Source organism: Labrus mixtus, chromosome 12 (genome assembly GCF_963584025.1).
Source record: "Labrus mixtus chromosome 12, fLabMix1.1, whole genome shotgun sequence".
Lineage (NCBI taxonomy): Eukaryota > Metazoa > Chordata > Actinopteri > Labriformes > Labridae > Labrus > Labrus mixtus.
In genome coordinates this window covers 26,163,903-26,187,171 of record NC_083623.1, presented here as the reverse complement: position 1 = coordinate 26,187,171, position 23,269 = coordinate 26,163,903, and the positions used below count along the sequence as shown (strand labels likewise).

The 23,269-nt window shown below is 42.0% G+C and overlaps 1 protein-coding gene and 1 long non-coding RNA gene across 3 annotated transcripts in view; both read right to left on the bottom strand.

Moving 5' to 3' along the window:
- Window positions 1-23,269, bottom strand: part of LOC132984533 (uncharacterized) — a 301,578-nt gene that overhangs the window by 16,055 nt on the left and 262,254 nt on the right. The window lies entirely within an intron of this gene.
- Window positions 759-22,984, bottom strand: slc5a6a (solute carrier family 5 member 6a). Of its 2 annotated transcripts, none has more exons than XM_061051335.1 (18): window positions 22,778-22,984; window positions 16,070-16,171; window positions 14,336-14,564; window positions 13,043-13,264; window positions 12,450-12,515; window positions 11,028-11,079; window positions 10,833-10,900; window positions 9,332-9,486; window positions 9,082-9,222; window positions 6,671-6,800; window positions 5,477-5,565; window positions 4,688-4,800; window positions 4,495-4,562; window positions 4,277-4,363; window positions 3,937-4,121; window positions 3,732-3,835; window positions 1,978-2,099; window positions 759-1,893 (listed from the first exon to the last, which is right to left on the bottom strand). In XM_061051335.1, exons 3-18 carry the CDS (start codon window positions 14,459-14,461, stop codon window positions 1,693-1,695), a joined length of 1,929 nt encoding a protein of 642 aa, XP_060907318.1. In that variant the 5' UTR covers window positions 14,462-14,564; window positions 16,070-16,171; window positions 22,778-22,984; the 3' UTR covers window positions 759-1,692. The 2 variants fall into 2 exon arrangements, with proteins under 2 accessions (XP_060907318.1, XP_060907319.1); XM_061051336.1 differs by lacking the exon at window positions 22,778-22,984 and adding an exon at window positions 21,884-22,410.

The following is a 23,269-nucleotide window of genomic DNA, read 5'->3' as shown; positions in this document are numbered from 1 at the left end:
CAGTGGTTGCTGTGGTCCGTCATTTCCATCTCTGACTTGGCGCTTTGCATTATGGGAAACTACGCGAGGGAGACTGGTCTGATGCATATTGGAGATTTTTTCTGGATCAGTACGACATCTGGGTATTCTTGGCATACTTCGGATCTCACACTTGTTTGAATACTGCGTTTTGGCCAAATCAGTATGAACTATTATTGTAGGTGGTTTTGAAAACAGTCAGGAGTAAAGGTGAACTGGATTACTTGATCCTTGTTAAAAAAATAATCCAAAAAGATGATCCAATCTGGATAATTTTGATCCGGTTTAAGCCTTTAAAACAACCGGCCCCAGTGGATAATACTAAACCACTTTGTGCACACAATCAGGGCATGCAAAGGGAGACAGCAGCTCTGGAAACTGACTTCTTAGCTTTGTCCTAATGTGCTGGATCACAGGAATATGGTGACACTTTCCGCTGGTCCATCTGATTTGACTTCCACCACAGTCCAGTTCTGTTCACGTCCGACCCATAGACTGTATAAGGAATGGACGACGGACAACCTCGCCTCAGGTGAAGCTAAAAGATTAGGGCGCCCCCTGCTGACTGGCTGCAGTATAGGTCATGAACCCTGCCTCCTCTATGGTAAAATATATTTTCCTCTGTGCTTCTCATCGTAACGGTCATCACGCCATTTTGTGTTCAAGTCATCTTTTTAAGGTGACTTCCATAACGTTGAGTGTCTACTTCAAACCAACAGAAGAATCTGTTCTGCTGTGGACAGTACTATCCTGACAGAGTTTCCCAGTCTTATCGGTAAATTGAATTGTGTTTTCTTTCCGTTAGTGGAGGCGGCATGGCGATAATACAGAGGCTCCTCCAGTGGATCCCTACCGCACAGACTCAGAGGCCGTCACGGGGCGGGGGGGGATTTTGGCTTCATCCTGTTCAACCGGAGGAGGCTGCGGCACACTGTCAATTTGTATATACAGTCTATGGTCTGACCACATAGCTTAGCACGTGACTCAGCATTTAGACTTCTGTAGTAGCAGGAGGTGGTGACTATTAGAGGGTGATCAAACCAAGGCCATGTAAAGACAAGTACACCATCAGGCAGCCTATATGAGTAATGCCTTCCATTGAAGCTCAGTCTCTCTTTTTCTTCTTATATTATATTCTCTTCTACATATTCATTGTTCTGTCTTCTCTACAAAAATATCACATGTCACATGTTGTACCTCTTGACGACCTGATTGGACCCAGGCAGAGCGGTGCAGCTCGTTGTGCGGAGGAGCTCCCCACTTTAAATTCAAACTAGCCACATATCTTCACCCAAGTGTCATCAGAGATGCAAATATAGATCAGCGGAGTTATTTCTTCTTTGATTGCCACTATTCAGCCATTCGATGCACAGTTCCAGCCTGGCAAATGTCGTTTCCAGATGTTTGTTTTGCTTTTTTTTTTGTTAAGAGGACAAATTGTTCGCAGGTACCATTAAAACACCATTTAGATATGGAGGTCCATAACCATTTTCTGTACTCAGATTCCACTGATAATGTTAATAAAAAACAGATACCTACACATCTGTTGCTGAAGACATTCGGGACATTATACTTTGTGATGGATGTTTCGCTGCACGTGTCCCCTGTAACCGAGGGGGAAACTCTGTTTCTTGTGCATGTTTTTAAGTCTGAGAAATAAAAATTAAAAAAGGATCACAAGGCAGTCTCCTGAACGGTGTGAGCGGTCAGATGGCAAGAGGGCGGAGAGGTCCTTGTTTCCATGTCCTCCTCCTCCGTCAGAGCTCTGTCGCTCTCCGTCTCCTTCTCCTCTGTGACCGTGTCCTCTTTGCAGTACGCCGCTCCGTTACTGTCTTTCTTGGCCATCTGATAAGGCTGTGTGCTGATTTCTTTGGGCTGGTCAGCAGAAAACAACATTAAAAAGCTTAGTTTAATCGGACAAGACACACAGAAGGAAAAGAGTGGATATGTGAGGGGTACCTTTAGAGCCAGAGGAGTGATGCAGCAGAGCTTCTCTCTGTAGTGCTCCGGTAGAAAGGAGAGCAGAGGACCCATGACTGGAAACACTGTGCCAGGGGTCAGCTCTTTCTCCTTCATGGGTCCTAACATGTTCACACACATTGACCTTTGATCAGTTTTTCATTTAAAGGCTTAATATGTGATTTTTCACACTTCAATGTAATAGAAATCAAGTATATCCTCTGAAAATAACTCTGAGTCATGACTGAGTCCCACTGTCTGTGATGTTTTCCGAGCTTTCCTAGCCGTAGCGTCACTCTATTTACATCGCACGGACAGCCGGCCAGCTCATCCCCTCACGTAAATAAAAGTTGTTTAATTGAGGGACTAGAGAAAAGAAGAATAACATACTGTACTCACTACTTAACTGTGTTTCTAGGTCACGCTCATTTCAGGTAAATTTACATGCAGTGTGAAGATACGAGCATAATAAAGATCACTAGCATTAGCATGCTAACACAACAATGTACTGCGAGTTGTTTTGGTTTCATGCTGGTGCTCAAGGGCGACATCTGCTGGATCACAAAATCACATATAAAGCCTTTAAAGCAAATTAGAGACCTAAACAGTTATAAGACCAGGAAGAAATGAAACAACTGGAATAAACTAAGAGCTCTTCTTGAGCTACAACTTCACTAATGGAAAATTACAATAAAAGCGATTACTGCTCAATGACTCTGTAGCCCTATTCAGACTAACCCTTTTCAAGCCGCGATATTTACGCCCCTGTGACATTTTGCCTTCAACCTGAATGTCGCGGCGGCGTAATGGGGTGATTCCCCCCTCTATACCTTATGACGGCTATTGCGGCACTTTTGTAAAAAGAGTCCCAGGTTGTGTAAAGTCAGACAAACCCCTACAGGACACTACCTGAATCTTAGCAAAGGATGTTAACAGCGAGCAATCCTCCCTAGTTGTAGCCAATATTTAAGGATTCATGTTTTAAATGGCCAACAGTGAGAGATTTTTTGAAAGATTCATTTTGAGCTTTTTGCATTATTTAGATTTATAACAGTGTGTAGTGGCGCTGCTGGCACGCTCTGGAGACAGAAACATTGACTATAGTAGCAGCAAGCGGCACCATAGTACGGCCCGCGGAAGTGCAGCAGCGCTCACGGACTATGTGGAAACTGGCATTTAAGCTTCTTTTTCTGTGTAGGCAACAAATCTAACTTTGGACAATTAGCATTAAAAACAGAAATGTCTGATTGAAGCAGTCACTCTAGATGTCGTACTCACAAATAGCCTACAAGGATGCAAAACGACTGTCAGGAAAAAAGCACCTGGAGCTCACAAAACATCGGACAAATATAGGCTGCAGCAGGTAAATAAATTCAGGTCTTTCAAATTAATATCAGAAAATATATATGTGGCTAGATTTCAGGAGAACGGTAAATGGTAAATGAGCTTGAGCTGGTATAGTGCCTTCTGACTACTCACAGCTCTTTGACACCGCAGGTCACACCTACACATTCACACCCTGATGGTAGAGACTGCTGAGTAAAGAGACCATCAGTAGTAACTAATCACATTCATACTCTGCCGATGAAGCAGTAGGAGTAACTTGGGGTTAAGTGTCTTGCCCAAGGACACATCAGACATGTAGCTGCAGGAGCTGGGGATTTTACCCCCGACATTCCCGTTGAGAGTCGACGACTCTACCATCTGAGCCACAGCCGCTCAGTGATAAGGGATGGAGGCTGACGTTAACCTACCTGTTAGGAAGCTGACTATCAGTCCCACCACGACCACAGTGGCTGAGTTGTGAGCACTGTACCACATGTAGGACAACGAGTAGAGCGCCTCCACACCGGTTGGCCTGAAGGAAAGACAGACGATGAACTTTAACTCTACTGGTAGGGCTGGAGATATAAAGACGTGAGCCAGTGCAGATCTACAAGGTGTGTTCTTGGGATTTACCTTGGCTTGGCTGTAGTAGCATTCACTAATGTAGACATGACAGTGGTGGTCATGTTGTCAAACAAGGGGAGAGCAGTGGTATTAAGGGATGGCACCACACTGTTAGCAGATAGACGCATCACAAAGTTGCCAATGCCGATCCAGAAGGCCATTGCTAGACCTGATACTAGACCGACCACTGCGCCCTGAGGAGGAAACGGATGAGTTTGTTCAAGTCTTAGGCTCGTGTCTATTTGTCACTGCAGGTTAAAAGATAAAACTGAAGATGGAAATAATGACTTCCCCATCACTTTATATCAGTCAGCACAATGTAAATAAAGAAAAGAAACGAGGGAATTACTATAGGGTTGGCCCAGGGGAAGAACATCCCAAGACAGAAGAGGCCAAGCAGAGGACCGCCGATCATCCCAAAGATGCTGAAGGCTGCCTGATGGCACAAAGTACACAGAGCGTGCTGGTTAGATAATGTGCGTGAGAACATATTTATAATAAGTAACTTCCAGATAAAAACAATGACATCACCCCCAGGTACAACGAGGAATATTTAAAATGTACTACCTGCAGCACAGATCCCATTAGAGAGGCGAGGTATGCCATAGCCAGACACACCAGGCCATAGGCCAAAGCTGTGAACCAGACGGACGACAAAGACACATTTTAATCAGAGCTGCCAACATAGTGACAGCAGCACTTACATTTATAACACACAAACACTTACAATCATAATTCTGTTAAAGAGAATGTATCATACCGAGTCCTTTTGACAGCAGGGTCGCTTTAGCTTCAGTCATGTTTGGAAAATGAGGTTTTATCAGGTCCTCCATCGTTACTGTAGCAAGCGAGTTGAAGGCTGATGAGATGGTGCTGGAAGAAGACGGAGATAAAAATTTAAAAAGAGGTTGAATGATCATCTTGTGATAAACAGAAGATGATCATTCAACCTCTTTTTAAATATGACATACAAACACAGACGCTGTGGTTGATAAATGCTTTCCATCTCATGTCACGTTAAAAATGGAAAACGCACTCTTGGGCTGCACAGGCACACTTAACCCCTCACGTTTCAAAATGATCAGAGTATATCTAACGTCTCCTGCTGCCTGTGAAAGAGCTGTTGTTACCTTCTTCTGAATGCCATGAAGAGGAAATAAAACATTTCAGACCATCAGAGGATGGTCATGGATGTGTTGAAATAGAGGAATGATGTGTTGTTCTGTTGGTACCAGTAATGCTATTGTTGGGTTTCACTTTGCAACTTTGGTCGTGTCGCTTTACAATGTTACAATTCACTTAGCAGACGCTTTTATCCAAAGCGACTTACATACACCGCCACCGAAGCAGCAGAGTCGACGAGTGATGAAATGATCAGACAAAGACAAAGGACATGTCAGCATTTCAACATTGAAACTCTGCAGAATAAACTGACCCAGCGGGGCAGGGCAAGCGCCGTTGGACGGAGTAAAACCGTGGCGCTGACGGAAAGCAGCGTGCACAGACTATGTGGCAGTAACATCCAGGTGTGCTCTTTGGGGAAACTTACCTGAGAGCTCCACTAAAGAGACAGGCCACAAACAGTCCTGCCAGCCCGGGCAGATCCTTGAACACGTCCATCACAAAGTAGAGCACCATCTGCAGGGAGACATTAAACATCAGGATGCAGCTCTGCACATGAAAATACCAAACACTCTATACTCACTGTTTCACCACAAGTTTGCTGTGTTCACACTGACACAAAACCCCTGAACATGTCCCGACATTTTCTGCGTGAGCTGAGCGTAAACGGACAAACTTTTCGGCCGGACTTTACCTAGACTTTCTCCTGAAGGCCCCCTGAAAAACTTCCAGGTTAAGTACTGTCAGGGTGAGCTGACGTGTGAATGCAGCATGTAAAAAAAATCAAGGAAATTCAACAAGACGAGTGGGAGGGGGGTGATGACGTTTATATCAAGTGACCAGCAGCTATATGTTTTCCTGTTGATACTGTGGAGATGTAGCATTGATATAACCGTTAAATAAATCATTATAGTCGTAGCAGCCATATTTAGGAGTTATAAAGTGTAAGACACAAACTGCTCCAGCAGTTGTCACCTTTGGGTTCAGGTCAGACACTTTATAGTTGCAAGTTTTTATTATTGCCTGTTTTTTCATTGATCTATTATGTTTCTTTTTTTTTTAAAGTAAAATAAAATAAATAAAAACGTTTACTGGAGTGTCAGGTCTTACTAGACGGAAGAGCAAAAACAATTAGTTTGATCACTACGCCACCCTATGTCACACGAGGACACGTGGCCTGTTCCGAGCTAATCTTTGTACAGAAATGTACGGATGCATATGAAACATTGAACACCATTAGTGAATGAGGAATAAATCCTCCATAGACGATGCAGATATTTGTCTTTTTTCTCAAGATGCTTAGGAGCGGAGCCCATCCATTAATAAATGAGCCCGTCTATGGAGCCCCTCTGTGGCTTTAAGTTTAGGCTTAGCTGCTTTAAAAGTGTAGAACTCGGCTTCTCCCCAAATCTTGGATATCCTCAGACACGCCCCCTCAAGTCCAACAGAGTAAACTAAAGGCCGCAAAAGGTCAAGTGTGAATAACGGTAAATTTTAAACACAGATTGTGTGATAACAGCTTTTGTTTACACAACAAAGAGAAGTGGTCTAGACCTGTGTCCTGAGAAATTGAGGATTAATACCACATAGATAAAATCACAAAAGGTAATTTAGTGTTCACCTGGTCGTTCGTTTTGACATAGCCCTTGTCTAGAGGGCTGTCCTCCCCATAGCGAGCAAACATGACCAGACCCATCAGACAGCCCATACACAAGACTATCTGCTGGCAGGGGAAAACCACGTAGCAGGACCTGGAATCAATAAATACATTTTTATTTTATTTTTTTTATTAGGTGATGCAGAACAATACAAGACGAGTGAGGGACATGACAAGAGCAATAGTATATAGGAGACACGACGATACAATACACAGCATAGACAGAGACAAAACAGGCAAGCAGGGAGTAATAACAACGTTTAGCAATTTTGTATGTTGAGGGTGTTGAAGGGCCCTGCTTGTGTGTGTGTGTGTGTGTAATTCAAGTGTATGCTTTTTTTTTTTTCTTCATTTTTCTTCCTATTTTTATCCTTCATTCCCCTCTTTATTTATATATATATATATATATATATAAAATTTTTATTACTTCAGTCATTGTGTGGTGCAAGGGTGCCCCTGTCTCAGTTGCCCCCAGACCCTGCGGAGGGGGCCAGCTGATAGGGTTGCCTACTGCTACCCTCCCGCCAAGCTTGATGGGAGGGGATCTGTTTGTGTTGGTGCTCGGAGGTATCATCTGATTAATTTCTTTAAGGCACAGTATTTTTATCATTGCAATTATTTTTTTTTTCTCATGTATTTGTATTTGTTATTATTATCATTGTCCTGAAGTCTATCCTTTTTTAACCTTAGTGTTTAAAGATACACCACTGGACCACTGAGAGGATGGAGGCACCAGGAGGGGCTAGAAAGAATATTCAAAACAAAGGGAAAGAAGAAAACTAGAATAACTGAGGAATGATAGTGCAGATCATGTTGTAGTAATAATAATGTAATTTGTCCAGATTGTTTGACTATGATTTGCTAGTGTATCATTTTAATTCTCATTATCTTGCCTTCTTCACCTCTCCTCAGCATACCACTAATACCAGAAAAAGAGAAAAATTATAATAATAATGATAGTACAAAATAAATAAATAAAAATAATAATAAAAAAGAAAGAAATATATATATATATATAAATAAAGCAAGAGAGAGAGAGAGAGAGAAAAAGAAAATAATAATAATATTAAATAATGGTAAATAATAGAGATAATATCAATATTTGAAGCAATTGTTACAGGGGTGTACAGTAGTAATTATTATAATAATAGTAAAAAGAACAACAACAAAAAAAACAGCAAAGATTTGTTGGCACGGGGTGATAGCAGTAGTAATTATAAGAGAAACAGAAAATACATAAATAATGAATAAAACAAGGCAACCAAAGAAAAACAGACAATCATCTGGATGGAGAAAGAGAAAGAAAAAATAAATAAATAAAATAAAAAGAAATGCATGAAAAATGAGAGTGGCTGTGATGAGAATTCATGATGATGAATATGATATGAATATAAGGGGGGAGAGAGGAAATAAATCAATAAATAGGTCATAATAAAGTGGTGGCTAAGGACAATAATAATAATAACAATTGAAAAAAAGATTACATTTGATAGTAAGAGGAAAATAAATTCACAAATAAGTTGTGATAGTTATACAGAAAGGAAAAAAATTAAATTAAAATAAAAGGATGTGTGTCTGTGTGTGTATATGTATTTATGTGTGTATGTATTTGTATGTGTCTATATTTGTGGTAGTGAATATCAGGGGTTTGAACTATGTTATTTGTGAAGTAGTGAGGTGAGGATTGGTGAAGTTTTTCCATGGTGATGTGTTCGACCAAGAGGTCTATCCATACTGAGGTGTTTAGTTTTTTTCTGCTTTTCCAGTTGAGGAGGATTGCTTTCTTGGCGACAGTGAGCCCAATGAGTATTGTGTTTTTTTGGTTGTTGGGAAGTGTGATTGAAAGAGTGTTTCCTAGGATGCATAGTGAAGGGGAGAGTGGAACCCGGCAGTTCAGTATTAAAGAGAGTTTAGTTGTGATTTGTTTCCAGAATTGCTGCATGCATGTAGTCATCCAGGGTGTTAGGGGGGCATACTGAGCAGTTATTTGTATCAGAAAGTCCCATTTGATGTTTTTTGTGTGATATGAGTTCTGTGGTTAATCTTATACTGAATTAGTTGGAGGTTAGGTTTATTTGTCATTGAGAAGGTATTGTTGCAGATTATGTTCCAGGTGTCATGGTCTATTATTGTTGATAAATCTTTTTCCCATTTTGCTGTGGGGAGAGATATTGTATGGTCAATGTTTATGACCATATGTTAAAAAATAAATAAATAAATACATACATTTTTACTAATCCTAAAAACTCAACAGCCTGTTTAAAGTCAGCATATGTTTAAGATCACGGCTGCAGGATAAATAATTCTGATCAAAACAAGAGTTTCTGAGACACGTCATCATAAAACAGCAAAGGTTAGCTAAGCATGGTACTCACATGATGGCCTCTTTCTCTGTGCGAGCACTGAGGTATCTCTGGACCTGGGCCTGGTTGACCCCGTACAGAGCCAGCATCAGGAAGACTCCTCCCACACCGAGGGTCCAAAAGGTATGACGCTCCAGGGGGTCGGGGTTCAGGCTACAAAGGTGTAAGAAGACAATATGACTCCCTAAAAGCTCAATCCAAAAAAGCAACATGGAAGCCATTAAAATCACTGAATCTACCACACGTCATGCAGACTACTCACTCCAGTCCAGCAATGCGACTGCCGTTCATTGCTTTCCTCCACACCTCTGTTATGCCCCCCGCCTGACTGGCCCCAACCACAATCACAGCCAGCTGGCCTGCAAACATCACCACCGTCTGAAATACATCGGTCCAGATCACCGCCTTCAGACCCCCCTGACATAGACAAAATGAAAATATGGTAAATACAAACAAAGAGAAACAGCTGGTTACAGAAGTCTCGGATACAGTAACTGATCAATGCCTGATACATTTTCGGTAGAGGGAAATATTATTATCAGTGTGTGAAAGGCAAACATGTAGAAATGAATATACCTACATACAGATGGTAAAGATGGATTATAATGACAGACATTTCTGATCTTAAATGTCCCATAAATTCTCAAAAATGTAAATAACATTTTTAAATGAAATCCATCTATAACGTTCAATGTGTGGATTAGGCAAAAACTAGCACAGGGGCTCGTCAACTACATGCTTATAATATATGTTGAGCCTCGTTGGTTATCTGCAGAGTGTAAAAAATATACTTTTTACTACTGGTGATGTCAGCTTAGATAGAATATTAATGTAGGCCTTTATATAGACACCTTTGCTGACTTCATATTAAACCTTTCTGACCCCCAGATGACCTGCATAAACTACATTTTATCTCATTTGAATTCAAATGATGCATCCCTAATCACTGTACGTCTTCAATTGAAACCATCAGGCCCAGGAAGTGAAACGCAGTGTCTAAGGCCTTGTCCACATGTAGGCGGGTATTTTTAAAAACTGAGGTTTTTCTCTGTGTTTTGACCTTTCGACACAAACTGCGTTTTAGGTCACTGAAAACACTCCTTCAGTAAAACTTCTTGTAGAGTGAACAGTTTCACAAACTCTGTTTAAAATGTTCATGTGTAGACGGGTAAAGCAGAGTTTTGGGTTTGTAAAGTGCGCTGGTTTCTCCTCCGTTTGATGTCATCGTACGACGCTGTCACTTTAGTTTACGTGAGATTAGTGCGATGTCAGACGTAACCAAACTAGCGCTGGTGCTAACATTCCTAACTGGACTTGTTACATGCTTAAACATATACAGTTACTCTCCCACATCGTTGACGAGCAGAGACGCCTGAACGGACTACGGAGGTCACTGCTGCTTCAAACAACGCTCAGAGTAAACAAACTTTCAGATTTTAGACGAGACCTGGTTGGACAGCTTTGACAATGAAATGGTCATTGCAGAGAATGGTGAGGACATTTTCACATGGTTTTTTTCACCTTCATGATGTTTTGAGAGAACTGAGCGTGTGTGGATGGGATTTTAAACACATGACAACTTATTTGTGTTGTTGCCTGATGTGTCTCCTCATACAGTTCATACAGCTGCTGCAACAACAGACTGATGTGCACCAAAGGTGTGAGGAATGCTGTCACTAATTGTTTTCCAGTTATAAATACTCTGAGTACTCTAGAGTTTCAGAATCTTTCACATTCTTAGTTTTTAATTGTTATACACTCACCAGAGCAGTGTAGAGTGTACACACTAATCCCATGGCCAGCACTGCCCCCCAGAGATCAAAACCTGTAACTGTAAGTGAAAAGAGGGAGAGCATTAGTTTACTTAACGAGCTACGTGAACAACCGCATCATGTGCACTTTCTGTTGTGATCAGTAACTCATGCTAATCATGGTGGTACAAGAAAGCAATACTTTACCAGCATTGAGTGCCAGGGCTGGAGCATACAGGACTACACCCATATAAATGACCTGCAGAGGAAGAGGAAAAACAAATTGCACATCAGAAAGACTCAAAAAGAAGAGCCGAGCTCAGAGGTCAAGTTTTTGAAGCGATAGGACTCATACGTGTCAGATTTCAATCGGGCTTATCTGCAAAACATTGTATGACCCTTCAAAGGTTCAGCCGTCATCAATGTTCATGCACACATAATTCAGCATGAGGATGAAGATTGACTCGTGTACAGATTTTATTTTTTTGGTTGTTGTAACATTACAGAGCATGGTTAGTGTTTTTATCAGGAGGTAGAAATGCTACAAACCATGATGCACATTTTACAAGGGTCAGTTTAACCCTCACAAGGCCAAAGTTTCAGTCAAGCTGCACTTTAAATTGGTCAATAAATGCATTCAAGGTCTCTTATTTCTAACTTATGAACTGCTGTTAAACACCGACAGAGCCTTTTACAAAGCTGCCCCCCTCCCTCTTTAACTCTCTGATCTAACCCCCCCCCCCCCCCTTTACAGAGTTACTGAATACTATCTTGCTTGTTGTGACATTGTATTATTATTATTAAAGATTATGACACTCAACACAGACAGAAGTATTTTCAAGACAAATCAAACAACACGCGATGCCTTGAACAACAGAGTGAAACTCTTATAAGTCCCTCGCAGAGAGAAGTCGAGAAAACAATCCTCCCTCAGGGTTGCAAAGTTGCAATCAAATAATTCAACATTTTATGTTTCAAAAGATTCCTCTCTCAACTATGTAGCTGTTCAGGTGCATTACAGAATGGCTGAATGGATCTTTTTCATTTCAATTTACTTTGTTTTCCTTCATCAGTAGACATTAACGGCGCACTCACACACAGGGATCTGTACCGTGCCTAAGCAGGTTTGACCCCCAAAGTCCAGATCGTTTGACTAGTGTGCACGGTACACTTCCCTGGCCCTTGAACGCTTGAGAAAGTCGTGCTTCTGCAGTGTACAGTTCATGCACAAGCACAAGCACAGGTACAAAATGTGGACATGAAGTATAGCGATGCCAGCCTTCATTAAGAAATCCCCAAGTGTTCTGTCTGTGTCTGACTATAATGACTCAAAATAAGCCACAAAGTCAGGAAAGAAGCTTTCATGTTCTTCGACCACGTGTCCCTTTCTTTTTTTTTTAAGCCTGTCTGTTAGCACGCTTCATGTTCCCGTTAAGCCAGGCATGTGTTGTATTACGATGTTATGTGCAGAGGTCACCGTGCTCAGACCCGGTTAGTCCTGGAGCAGTGTGAGAGCAGGCCAGCGGGGGAATAGGGAGGGGGGACAATTGTGCCTCAGCAGGGTACGGAGCAGTTTTGCTGAGTGTGAGTGCGCTCTAATAAACAAAGTGTGAGTGCAGAGAAAGGTACCATCTGAACGATGAAGGTCACAGTCCCACATATGCGAACAGTCTTGTTGAAGCGCAGCTCCAGATACTGTCATGGGAAGAAAATGTAAAACAAACAAACAAACAAAAAAAAGAGTAAACAAAATCAAAAGTCAGACAAAGCTATCATCTCAGAGTCATTCTGATGCATGTCCTCAGTGCTGATAGTAAAGTTTAGTCTAAGAACTGATTGAATGAATCTGTATTATCAGTGCCTCTAAGTTCACAGGACATTTATACAGCACTGTTCAGCAGCGTAGGATCTGACAGTGAAAGATAGAGACTGTAGTTAAATACTCTTTAACGATGTTAAAAGTCTTAGGACAAGGACACTTTTTCCTGCTGAGCGATAACACACCAAGGATAGGCAGGTAAGAGGTCAGATAAGGATGTCAAGCTCTGAGATCATACTTTAGCAAGACAAAGCTAGGGGAAGCAGGAGAAGGGTGTTGACAGAGTGTAAAACAAAACACAGGCAGACAGAGGAAAGAGGAACGTTAGACACTACATTAAAACACGCCAGCAAACAACCATTGTGGAACAGTCATGATCAACATGTGCGCATGGTGTGTGTACCTCATAGGCACTGGACAATCTCAGTCTGTAGAAGACCGGTATGAAGACATGAGCAGGGATGAGCAGGCCCAAGAAGTAAGAGCAGCCCAGGAACCAGTACTGAGTCCCGAAGGTGTAGACCTCAGACGGAGCACCCAGGATGGCCACAGCGGACTGAAACGTGGCCAGCAGAGAGAGAGACACAGGCAGGCAGCTCATTGAGCGATCAGCCATCAGGAACTCCTATAAACAAGCAAAATGTGGGGTCAGACATGCCGAGATACCTGAAATATTCTTGACCCTTGAAAACTAAATGGTACACAAGAGGAGCCGTTTCATACTGTTTTTCCCCCCTAAAGCACCGAAACAAAGTGCAGCAGTCATCATGTCTTTGTACATACAGCGGGAGCCCCCTATAGGGTGGTTTCACATTAGGGACCCGGAAGTGGAAGGAGACGATATAATAAAGAGAAGTGTTGTTGCCGGAAACTGCGTCCTTCTGCTGTTATCGCCGCAGAAAAAAGATCTGCTGTTCTTCTAATATGCATTATTAGAATGTAAATAATGCACGAAATGTACGTAGCTGTAGCGTCGTCCATCTCCTCGTACGCCATCTTTGTTTGAATGCCGCCAGATAGTTTGTTGTTGCTGTGACGTATAGGTCAATCGGAATTGGCTCTATAACCACATGTTGAAAGGTGTACAGCGCCACATCGCAACCGTGCTCAAACAAGGAAGTGAACCGCCACATGATGTCAGTCTAAACAGCTCCTGTTGCTTCAAAAACCGTCATATACACGCAGACTGGGTCCATTTCATCCTCTGAGCTGCACGGTCCATGTGGACGTAGGACGAGGGTCGTTGTTGGCGTCTCAGAAAGAACAAAAACATCCACAGTTAGCAGAATGGACTGAGCCTGCGAATGGTTGCTATGGTTACTTGTTCTTCTTTCTGCTTACTGGGGGATTTCCAAACCAACTATGTGCATACTGCCCTCCGCTGTTTCAGACTGTGTACATACGCAAGTATACTCGGGTACAGAACGATGTTACTAATGTGAACACAGACCAGCAGGGGAGGGGGGAGCACGCATACACAGAGCTCCCCTGCTGGCTCACCTGAAACTGTCTCACTTCTGTAACACCTTTGTTACTTGGTTGAAGGGGGATCACTCTCTCCCCATTTCGCCTCTGCAGCATTCAGACTGAACGTGTAGCTTCACTGGGGTGTAAATATAGGGGATTGAAAACGCAGTCTGAATAGGGCTCGTGAATACTGTCTGCAAGGACATAAAAAAACATCTTAAAAGTCTACCTGTGTTGTGCGCTGGCGCCCTCCAGAGAAGGCATAGAAGAGACCGATACCAGCCGAGGCCACCAACAGCAAGGCAAAGATGACGTAGTCCACCGTAGTGAAGTGCATCTGGACAACCTCCCCCATGGTGACACTAGATGTGAGGGGGTTGTTGGAGCGGAGGCTGCTGGAAGCACGGCTAAGAACGCCTACGAAGGTGCTTCACCCATAGGGAGAGTGACTGGGAGAGCTGGAGGGGGAAACAGAAGGGAGGAGTCTGAGGGCCATGGCAGGACTGTGAGGTCAGTTTTCATTTCATACAACAGGTTTGGACTCTTTGATATCAAAGTCAAAAACATTTAAATAATCCCCCTCCACCCTGATCACAGAGGACCCCTCTCACCCCCTCCACCCTGATCACAGAGGACCCCCCTCACCCGGTCCTTACAGTTACTGCCATCAGACAGACACTACAAAGTCCCTCTGACCTCTACAAACAGCCTTCATATTCACCCTGAACAGAACAAAACAGACACTTCTATCAGCTGTTGATTTTAACTGTCTTCTTTTAATGTCTGTACTTTGTGTTTTTAAAGTTACTCTTATTTTTTGAGTCTTGTCAAAGGAGAATTTCTGTCACCTTTGGGAGACACAAAAGGTTTATCTAGAAGGAGAGCGTGTCATAGATAGGCTGCTCGTAAAAGGCTCATACAATGAGAGGAAAAGAGAGTCTCTTAACAAAGTCATAACAATCTGGCTCCTGAACCTCTCTCCAGATATGTTCAACTTCAAAGACAGGACAGAAACAGGGTAACAAGAAGCACGGTGAAAGGAAACTGTCCAAATGTGGATCTACATTGTTGTATGTTACAATCAGTATCAAATCACAATCTCTATCAAAGGCTGTAAACTCTGGAACTCATCACCAGCTGAAAAATTTAATTAATCTCAGACTTAAAATCTTTTACTAAAAAGGTGAAATAATGGCTGAGAGCAAACCAGAGCTGTACCCACATTTACATCTTTTTAGGATTTTGTGTCGTCACAGTGTTGTATATGTATGTTAATGTAGCCTCCTGTAGTGTTATGTGGTTATGTGTGTTACTCTGTTTGTTTACCCAAAGGCCCAACGAGGGACAAGAGTTGGAAATTAGCAATAGCTATAACCTCTAAAATCAAATTAAAGTAGTGAAAACTTTTTTTTACACTGTAGGAGGTTGAAAATGTAGTTTACCATTTAAGATCGGCCGAGTGGAGAGAGCCGACTTAAATGCTGAGGGACTAGCTCTGTAACATTTATGTTTTACATTGTGCAAATAAAGTAAATTAAATTAATAAATGTGAGGATAAAATGTGTATCACGGCAGAACTGCCACAAATAGTCCCCCATAAGAAAAGGCTCACCTATTCATCTGTTACATTTTTTTTTTTTTTTAAATCAGGGTTATGTGTTTAAAACACGACGTGTTTAAAATTAGACAAATAATGAAATCTTCACCTCTGATTTTATAAAAGATTACTGCAGTCGGTCCATTAAGAAGCTTCTGTATTTTTAAGAGATGTTGTTTACAACACACGGTCAACATGCACCACTAGCCTTTGGGAGTTTTCCTGCATTACATCATAAAATCTAACTTCAGTCTCAAAGTTCAACACTCATCATGTTTTAGAGAAAAACACAAGCAGCAGAGTCACGCATCGAGTCGTTACTTTGACAAAGACAGAGCATGAAAGAGAGAAAGTAAATGATTGTACCTGCTGAGATCAGGCGGCTGCTGCAGGCTGCTGCTGGCATACACGGGCTACTTGATCTTAATGCTCACAGGAAGGTTGTATCACTTTGACAACATCCAATCACTGCGGAGGGAGAAAAAAATGTCACCACAAGCAGTAAAAGCATGAGAAGAAAAGAGAGGACACAATATTGTTACAAAGGATTCAATCCCCATGCAGTGTTTGTCAAACCAGTCTGTTTCTTTTCTTTCCAGTGAATCAAACAAAACTCAATCCCTTGTTTTATTTCCACAAGAGAGACACGCCTGGGTTCTTTCACACTTTTCTCTCCAGGAGACATATTTTCGTTGACTTTAATGAGACGCCTCTTGCTGCGCTCACATGGAAATAATTCTCTTATTTTTGCCACACAAAGGTCCATCTTCAGTCCCACAGTGTGCTGTGTGTTGTGCTGCCCTCTTCACTTGTGAAAGGAGAGATAAAGGGCAGCTGACTGCAGAGAGGAGAGCTAACAATGATGTTAAAGGGACAGGCCGGCAAGAGAAAGGAGAACAAAAGTACTTAGGCAAAACATCATAGGAAGGCAAATTCATAGAAACTATACAATTAGTTCTGACCGAGCAATGGGATTGGCCAAGAGGAGTCCATAGCGGATTTGATTATGAGCCATAAAGTCATAACTGACCACGAGCTACCTCAGTGTGAAACGATGGTTTATGCTCCTGTATGAGACACAAGTTTGTCTGATATCAACCTGGTTTATTCAAGATATCGGGACAAAGAACTACACTACCCAGCGACGTCTCTGACTGGTGGAGACTTATGTTACCATGGCGATGTTTGCCACCCCTCGGCCGTATGCGGACGGATAGTTTCGTTGTCCTGGCATCAGCAGCAGTTCTCTCTACACAGTACACAGAGACAAAACACAACTAATGGACAGTAGCAGAGCGGTGATGAGAAACACTCTGAACGGAGGTTGTGGACGCGGCCAGTGAAAAAAGCGCCATCTGTGGACACAGGCCTTCCTTAAGTTATCTTAAATGAGCATGAGGTACTCGTGTTGGATGGGGAGAACAAAAGCCAAATTAAACATATGTATATAGATTTTTTTAAATGTCACATTATCTTCCTGGAAAGAGGTTTGAAAAAGAATTAATGAACTCTCTCTGCAATAACAAAGAAGAACTCTGCAAGAAGTTTCATGTGTGGGATTATGTCCCGTTAAGCTCGGCACTGTCAGGCCTGTCTGTGTGATGCTCATGCTGCTTTGATCAAACTCTGGCAAAGACTCCCAGCCTCATCGTTATGGCCCATTACCTCTTAAGCAACTTAGTATGAGGGTCAGCTGACTCAACTCAAAAGTGCATATCACACATGTTTGAACAGAATTAATTGAAGTTCAGTACCCAGGAGGGGTTAAACATTTCTCAATATATTATTGAAACGATCTGTACGGCATAAACGGTTCATTAAGCGCTTGTGAATTGCGGTTTTTCATACAATGAGCTTCCATGTGTTGTATTGAATTGGCTTGCGAGTCGTCGCGCAGGGATGAGGAGTTACAGGTTTTGAGCAGGCAGCTAAGGCTGTCGCGGTGAAGGAATTTCAACCGCGACGGCCGTGATGATCCAGACTGGCTCAATAAGATGGTGCGCTGTATTAGTTTTGGCATCTTTGTGTCCGTCTAAACATTAGATTTGTTGAAGTGAGTTCCTGTAAGGTTATTGCGGTTGACGCCATTGGCTTGTTTTTTACCGCGGTCATTCATTTTTGTGGCTACGGCAACAGCCCTACTGGAGGCCATTTAGCAGAGACAATGAAACTCCTACTGTCAAGATACCAGTGTTTCCCCTACCATTATATTAGGGGGGCAGCCCGCCCCCCCTGAAGGTCAAGTTAAAAAAAAATATATATATATATATATATATATTTTGTTTTTTAAGATTTATTGTGTTAATTTTTGTGCCTTTATTGTAGAGATAGGATAGTGGATAGAGTCAGAAATCAGGGAAAGAAGTCATTTAAGGATACCTTTCCAATAGAAAAGGACATCTGTCATTAAAAGTAACACGTGAACACCAAGATTCCTTCAAGTGTTTGTGTCGGCATGTCCCCACCCCCCCAACGCTGTAAACCTAGGGGAAACACTGGATACCATCACCAGATATTAAGACAATATATGGAGATTTGCCCACTAACCTTTTTGGTCTTTTAAATCCCTGAAAAACTGTAATGTCATTCTCATATAACCTGTGTCTGTTGGTGGGGAGAAATTGGTCATGCTTGCTGAAATAAACTACACCCATAAAATGTGCAGGATCAATAATTAAATGAATCAAACATCAAATTTTTCAATAGACAAATATTAATACATTAAACTCAGTTAAGTATCTATCTCAGTAAAAAACCCTCATGTAAGCTTCTAACAGGATACCTAACCCCCTACCCCACAGGCAACTCCAATCTGAGAGAACAGATAATAGCCTGCTGCAGTAGACATTACTTAAAGATGTTTCTTACAATGAAATAAAAAGCTCAAAGCAAGCACTTTGCTTCCGCACCAGTTAGTCGAGGTCGGTTCCACAGAGGGGTTGAGCGATGGCTTACATTCATCGACCATTGAGCCAAAGTTGGCAAGTGTCTGTCCTGTTTTCAATGATAAAATCCCAGCACACCACTGAGCATCTCTCCTGCTGGGCTGCTGTCCGCTAAAGAGTCAATCCCAGCAGACAGCCAGATGCTTTTTTATATTTATATAAATAAATGTAGTTTGACATGTTTCCAGGATTCCATGTTTTCCTGTTTCAACATAAAACACACAATTATGTGTATAAAAAAGAAAAGCCCACGTGCTAATCAATCACAAGCTAGCATAACATAACCCAACATCACTAACTTAATGTGTAGACGACAGGAAAGATAAAAGTGGCTGTTCAAATGTGAGACAGCATGTAACTAACCCTAACCTGCACAGGACAGACTGCTGGATAGAGCCAATGCTTTGTAAAACCCTATCAAGCTCCTTTATAGTAAACTGCACATTTTATTTCTCCTAATCAGACATCTTAAATTCTGCCTTTCTTTGTAATTGTGGTGTATGAGTACCCAACAGAATAACATATGAGAGGCAAATCAAAGACATAGTACCAGAAAGCGTCTTCATGTCCTTGACAAGAAGATACAGAAATCAGTCTGTAAGTGTGACAGATTAATCTCGTGTCAGGTTTTAAAGCACAACATTTCACACACATACAGCATAAATGAAGTCTCTCCTGTGTAAATGTGTCTCTGAGTCATGACTGTCTACAATGAGTAAGAAGCTCGAGTCCCGCTGGCTGTGTTGTCGAAAGCTTTCCCCTTTATCCACCCTTATGGGCGGGAATCAGTATGTGTATAGGAATGTGTATTCCCATGGGCCTCAGCGCTGCTCGTATCACGGCAACCAAAAAGGCCAATAATCTGAGTAATCATTAAACCCTTGAGCTGGACCCTGGCCTACCGGGGGAAATAACTACAAACACCACACACTCTATGAGACAATGGAGAGAATAACTTCAAGAGAATTGTAACAAAACTTCATAAGACACCTTTGACATTTTTTTTTTTTTTTTATATACACAAGAGTACAGTTAGTTTCTGAAAATGTGGTGCATGTGTAGTTTATCAATAGTGAATGTGGTGAATATTAAGGATGCAAATAGGGGCTTATTATAATTTAGCTGTCTTTATTGTACCAGGAAGTCTCAATGAGATTAAATGTGTCTTTTACAAGAGGGACTTTGCCAAGGTAGCAGCCAGACAAAATTACAAACACATTTTAAAGACCTAGAGTAACTACTATTTTTTTTAATGTTTGACTTTTTCCCCAATTTGTGTAAGAAGTCAAACATTTTAAAAAATTGTTACTGAATGTTACTCTAGTTCTTTGAGTGTGTGCGTAGCCCTCTAACAGGCTATAGACAGCTGGTTGGACTCTCTCGGTGCAGTCCATCGTTATGAGGTGAGGGGAGGAACACAACCTTAGCCAAATCATCCTCACTTAAAAGATGTAGCTATGACCTTGGGTCAAAGGACTTATCAGGTCTTAAGAACATTGTGCCCCTTCTGATTCGCTCGGGCAAATTGCAAACTGAATCATAAGGAGACACGACATGGAACATGGGCGCCATGCTCAGGCACAGGTGCAAGTCCATCAGTGTTCCCCGCTGGAAACAACACCCTTCTGAGACGTGGTCACCTGCTCTGAGTGTTGGCCGTCAGAGAGGTGGTAAGGTTATTTCTAGTGCTAACAACTTAATAAGCACAATCACTGTATAAAGTAGCCTGAGAGTAGTGCCGGATAGCAATCTCCATAGCCGCTAAGCCAGCCTAAGGACTTTCAGCTAAAGTGACACGACCACCAAGTGAAGCCGCCTGGGAAGCCAGCAGGTGTGTTTGAATGTGTTTAGTGGTATCAGTGTGTTTAATGTTAGCACTTTGTGAAGATTATTACATGCCCATAGTGCATTAGAAGGACATGCATTTTACCCCAGATGTGTCAGCGCTCTGTGTTTTGGGAAGAGTAGAATTAAGTCGATCAATTGAATAATATTAAAAACACAATCTTGACCATATACTTGTCCATATAGGCTACTTGCCAGGCAGTCTTGTTAAACAGCCCTTACTCCTAGTTGCGCAATCATTTTCAGAGGGTTTTTTTCAAACCAGGAGCCGGGTTAGTTTAAGTTGAATATTCAACAGGCATTCACTCTCCAACTACTTCTTCATTCACAAAGTTGACTGACCTCCCAACCTTTGCACTTAACCCCACGGGACATGCCTTCCTGCATTTCAGAGCTTCTTCATCATCAATTAAACCAGCCTGCATGTCATGGGCTGTCGTTAGATTGAGGTGAAAACACGGGACAAGTTTTAGGTCATACATGTAAGCAGATCATTTAAATGTCTTTGAGTGTCTTAAAAAGTTACGCTTCGCCTCTGAAATAATGAATCACATGTTCAAGTATCTGCACTGATACATTACCAGGATATAATTCAGGGAACATATCTGTATTCTGACATTAGTTTTAAACTCAGACCTGCTGCCGGCTGAGCTAATTGCCACCACACGCTCCACTCATGTCGAGTTAGCCATAGGCTACCGGTGTAACGCCGAGAAATGCATCCCTGCCGAGAAATGCACGCACCTCGCAGGACAGTGTAAAATATGACAGACACAATTTCTACTCTACCGAATTTTGCATCCACCCCTAAAATACTATGCTTCCGTATTTTGCATCCACCCTTTAATTTATTCTAAAGCCACTTCAGAGTCAAACACTGTTTGCCGGTCATATTCACGCAGGCGTATTGAAATGCGTCTTCTCCCGAGTCTACAGAACAGTAAGGACACCTAACTTTGAATAAAAATAAACTTTAGATCATTTTTTCATCACAGATCTGCCCGAGAAATACTATTTATACCGGTTTCTAACACTTCCACGAGGTGCATGCATAGCTCGGCAGGGACGCATTTCTCAGCATAACACCAGTGTTACGCCTGCTAATGTGGCTGAACCTATCAGGACAGGACATAATAACACAGCTGTTCCGTAACCAAATCAGCTACTATAGTTATTTTCAATCACGAACTACAAAGCCACGTAAAGATTTGGAACAATAACCTGTTTTATATGACACCTTACGCCACATGGTTCTGTTGCCCAATCATTCAAACTTCATTCAGCCATACCGCATGCACCAACGTGAATCTAACACCGGGCATTCACAAACGACTCATCCAGCAGCACTTCATACTTCACATGTGACACATATTCAGCTAAAGGTGCTCACCTCTCATCTCTTTTCGCAGCCAAAACACTGAAAACCCGATACATCACCTCACTAGCATCTGTTCGTGGGGTCAGGCGTTGACAGACCGCCCACTCTCCTTGACACTCGACTGGTGTGGTGCCTTCAAAGACTTTACGTAAAATACACAATCACCTTCCCAATCGAGGGAACATGCTCATGTAGGCCTTCTCACACACGTTTCCTCACATGCATAGATTTAATCCTCTAGTTTAAAACATTTTTTTCTACAATACGAGTGGAGTATGGATCGTAACCTAATCATTATGCGAGATGATAAACAGAGGACTTATATATGAGAGACGCACGTCGCTAAACATTTATTTTTGTCAATGACATCTTATATTTTGCCACTATTTGACACTGATTCAACGCTGATTATGCGTTCAATCTTTAATATTTACAATCTATGCGTTCAACCTCATGCGTGACTCTGTCCAAACTCATCTAATAACGACCTTTCTGACTTTAATGAACGCATCAGAACACGTGTAAAGTGTTCAGAGATATATATTTAATTACTAAATTGATTTGTGTATACTACAAGTTTTTCCATTCGGAACAAAATAACCCGGAGTTTAATCTATGCGACATTGAATGTGACGTTTAACTTTATTTTATCTTATTTTTATAATTGTAATTTCAGCAATGCCAATGTTCTGTGCTTAATGATTAGGATCATCGTGAGACAAGGTCCAACATTCATCATGACGCATGCTTTTAACCACTGCCACGGTAAAAATAGTCACCATGGTACAGTAATTAGTCACCATGGCAATGGCTGCTGATTGATCAGAAGAGGTTTGATGACGTTAAGCCTCGATCACACACACACACACACACACACACACACACACACGGTGGTCTGTTTCTCACCTGCTTGTTTCAACGTCGACACCAAGGACGTTTTTCACAGGATTTTAACCTCCATCGCTTTCATCTGTCTTGACACACACCTCCTCTCCGACCTCGGGGAATACATCAGTGACGTTCATACGCGCTCCCAGCTCCAGCCTCCATTTCTCCCAGTGCGCATTAGTGTAAGCGCAGCTGCATTGGTTGCCACATCTCTCTCCCCTCCTCCGGCTCGTGACTCATGTGTCTTCATTGAATTTGTAGTGACAGCGGTCTAACACGACCACAGCGGGGAGTAAGAGGCCGCACGGGCTGATTTTATTACTAATAAAACTAATTAGGGTCCTTTGCCCCCCTGGCTCCTTTATTGTGACCTAAAATGAAAAACGAGTCAAACTGCTGATTCCAATATAGCAGGCACTATAAGAAAGCTTTACCCTGGAAGGAAAATTACCTTTCAATCCGGCACTGATTACAGAGCGCCTCTCTGATTGGCCCAAGAGGTCAGATAAC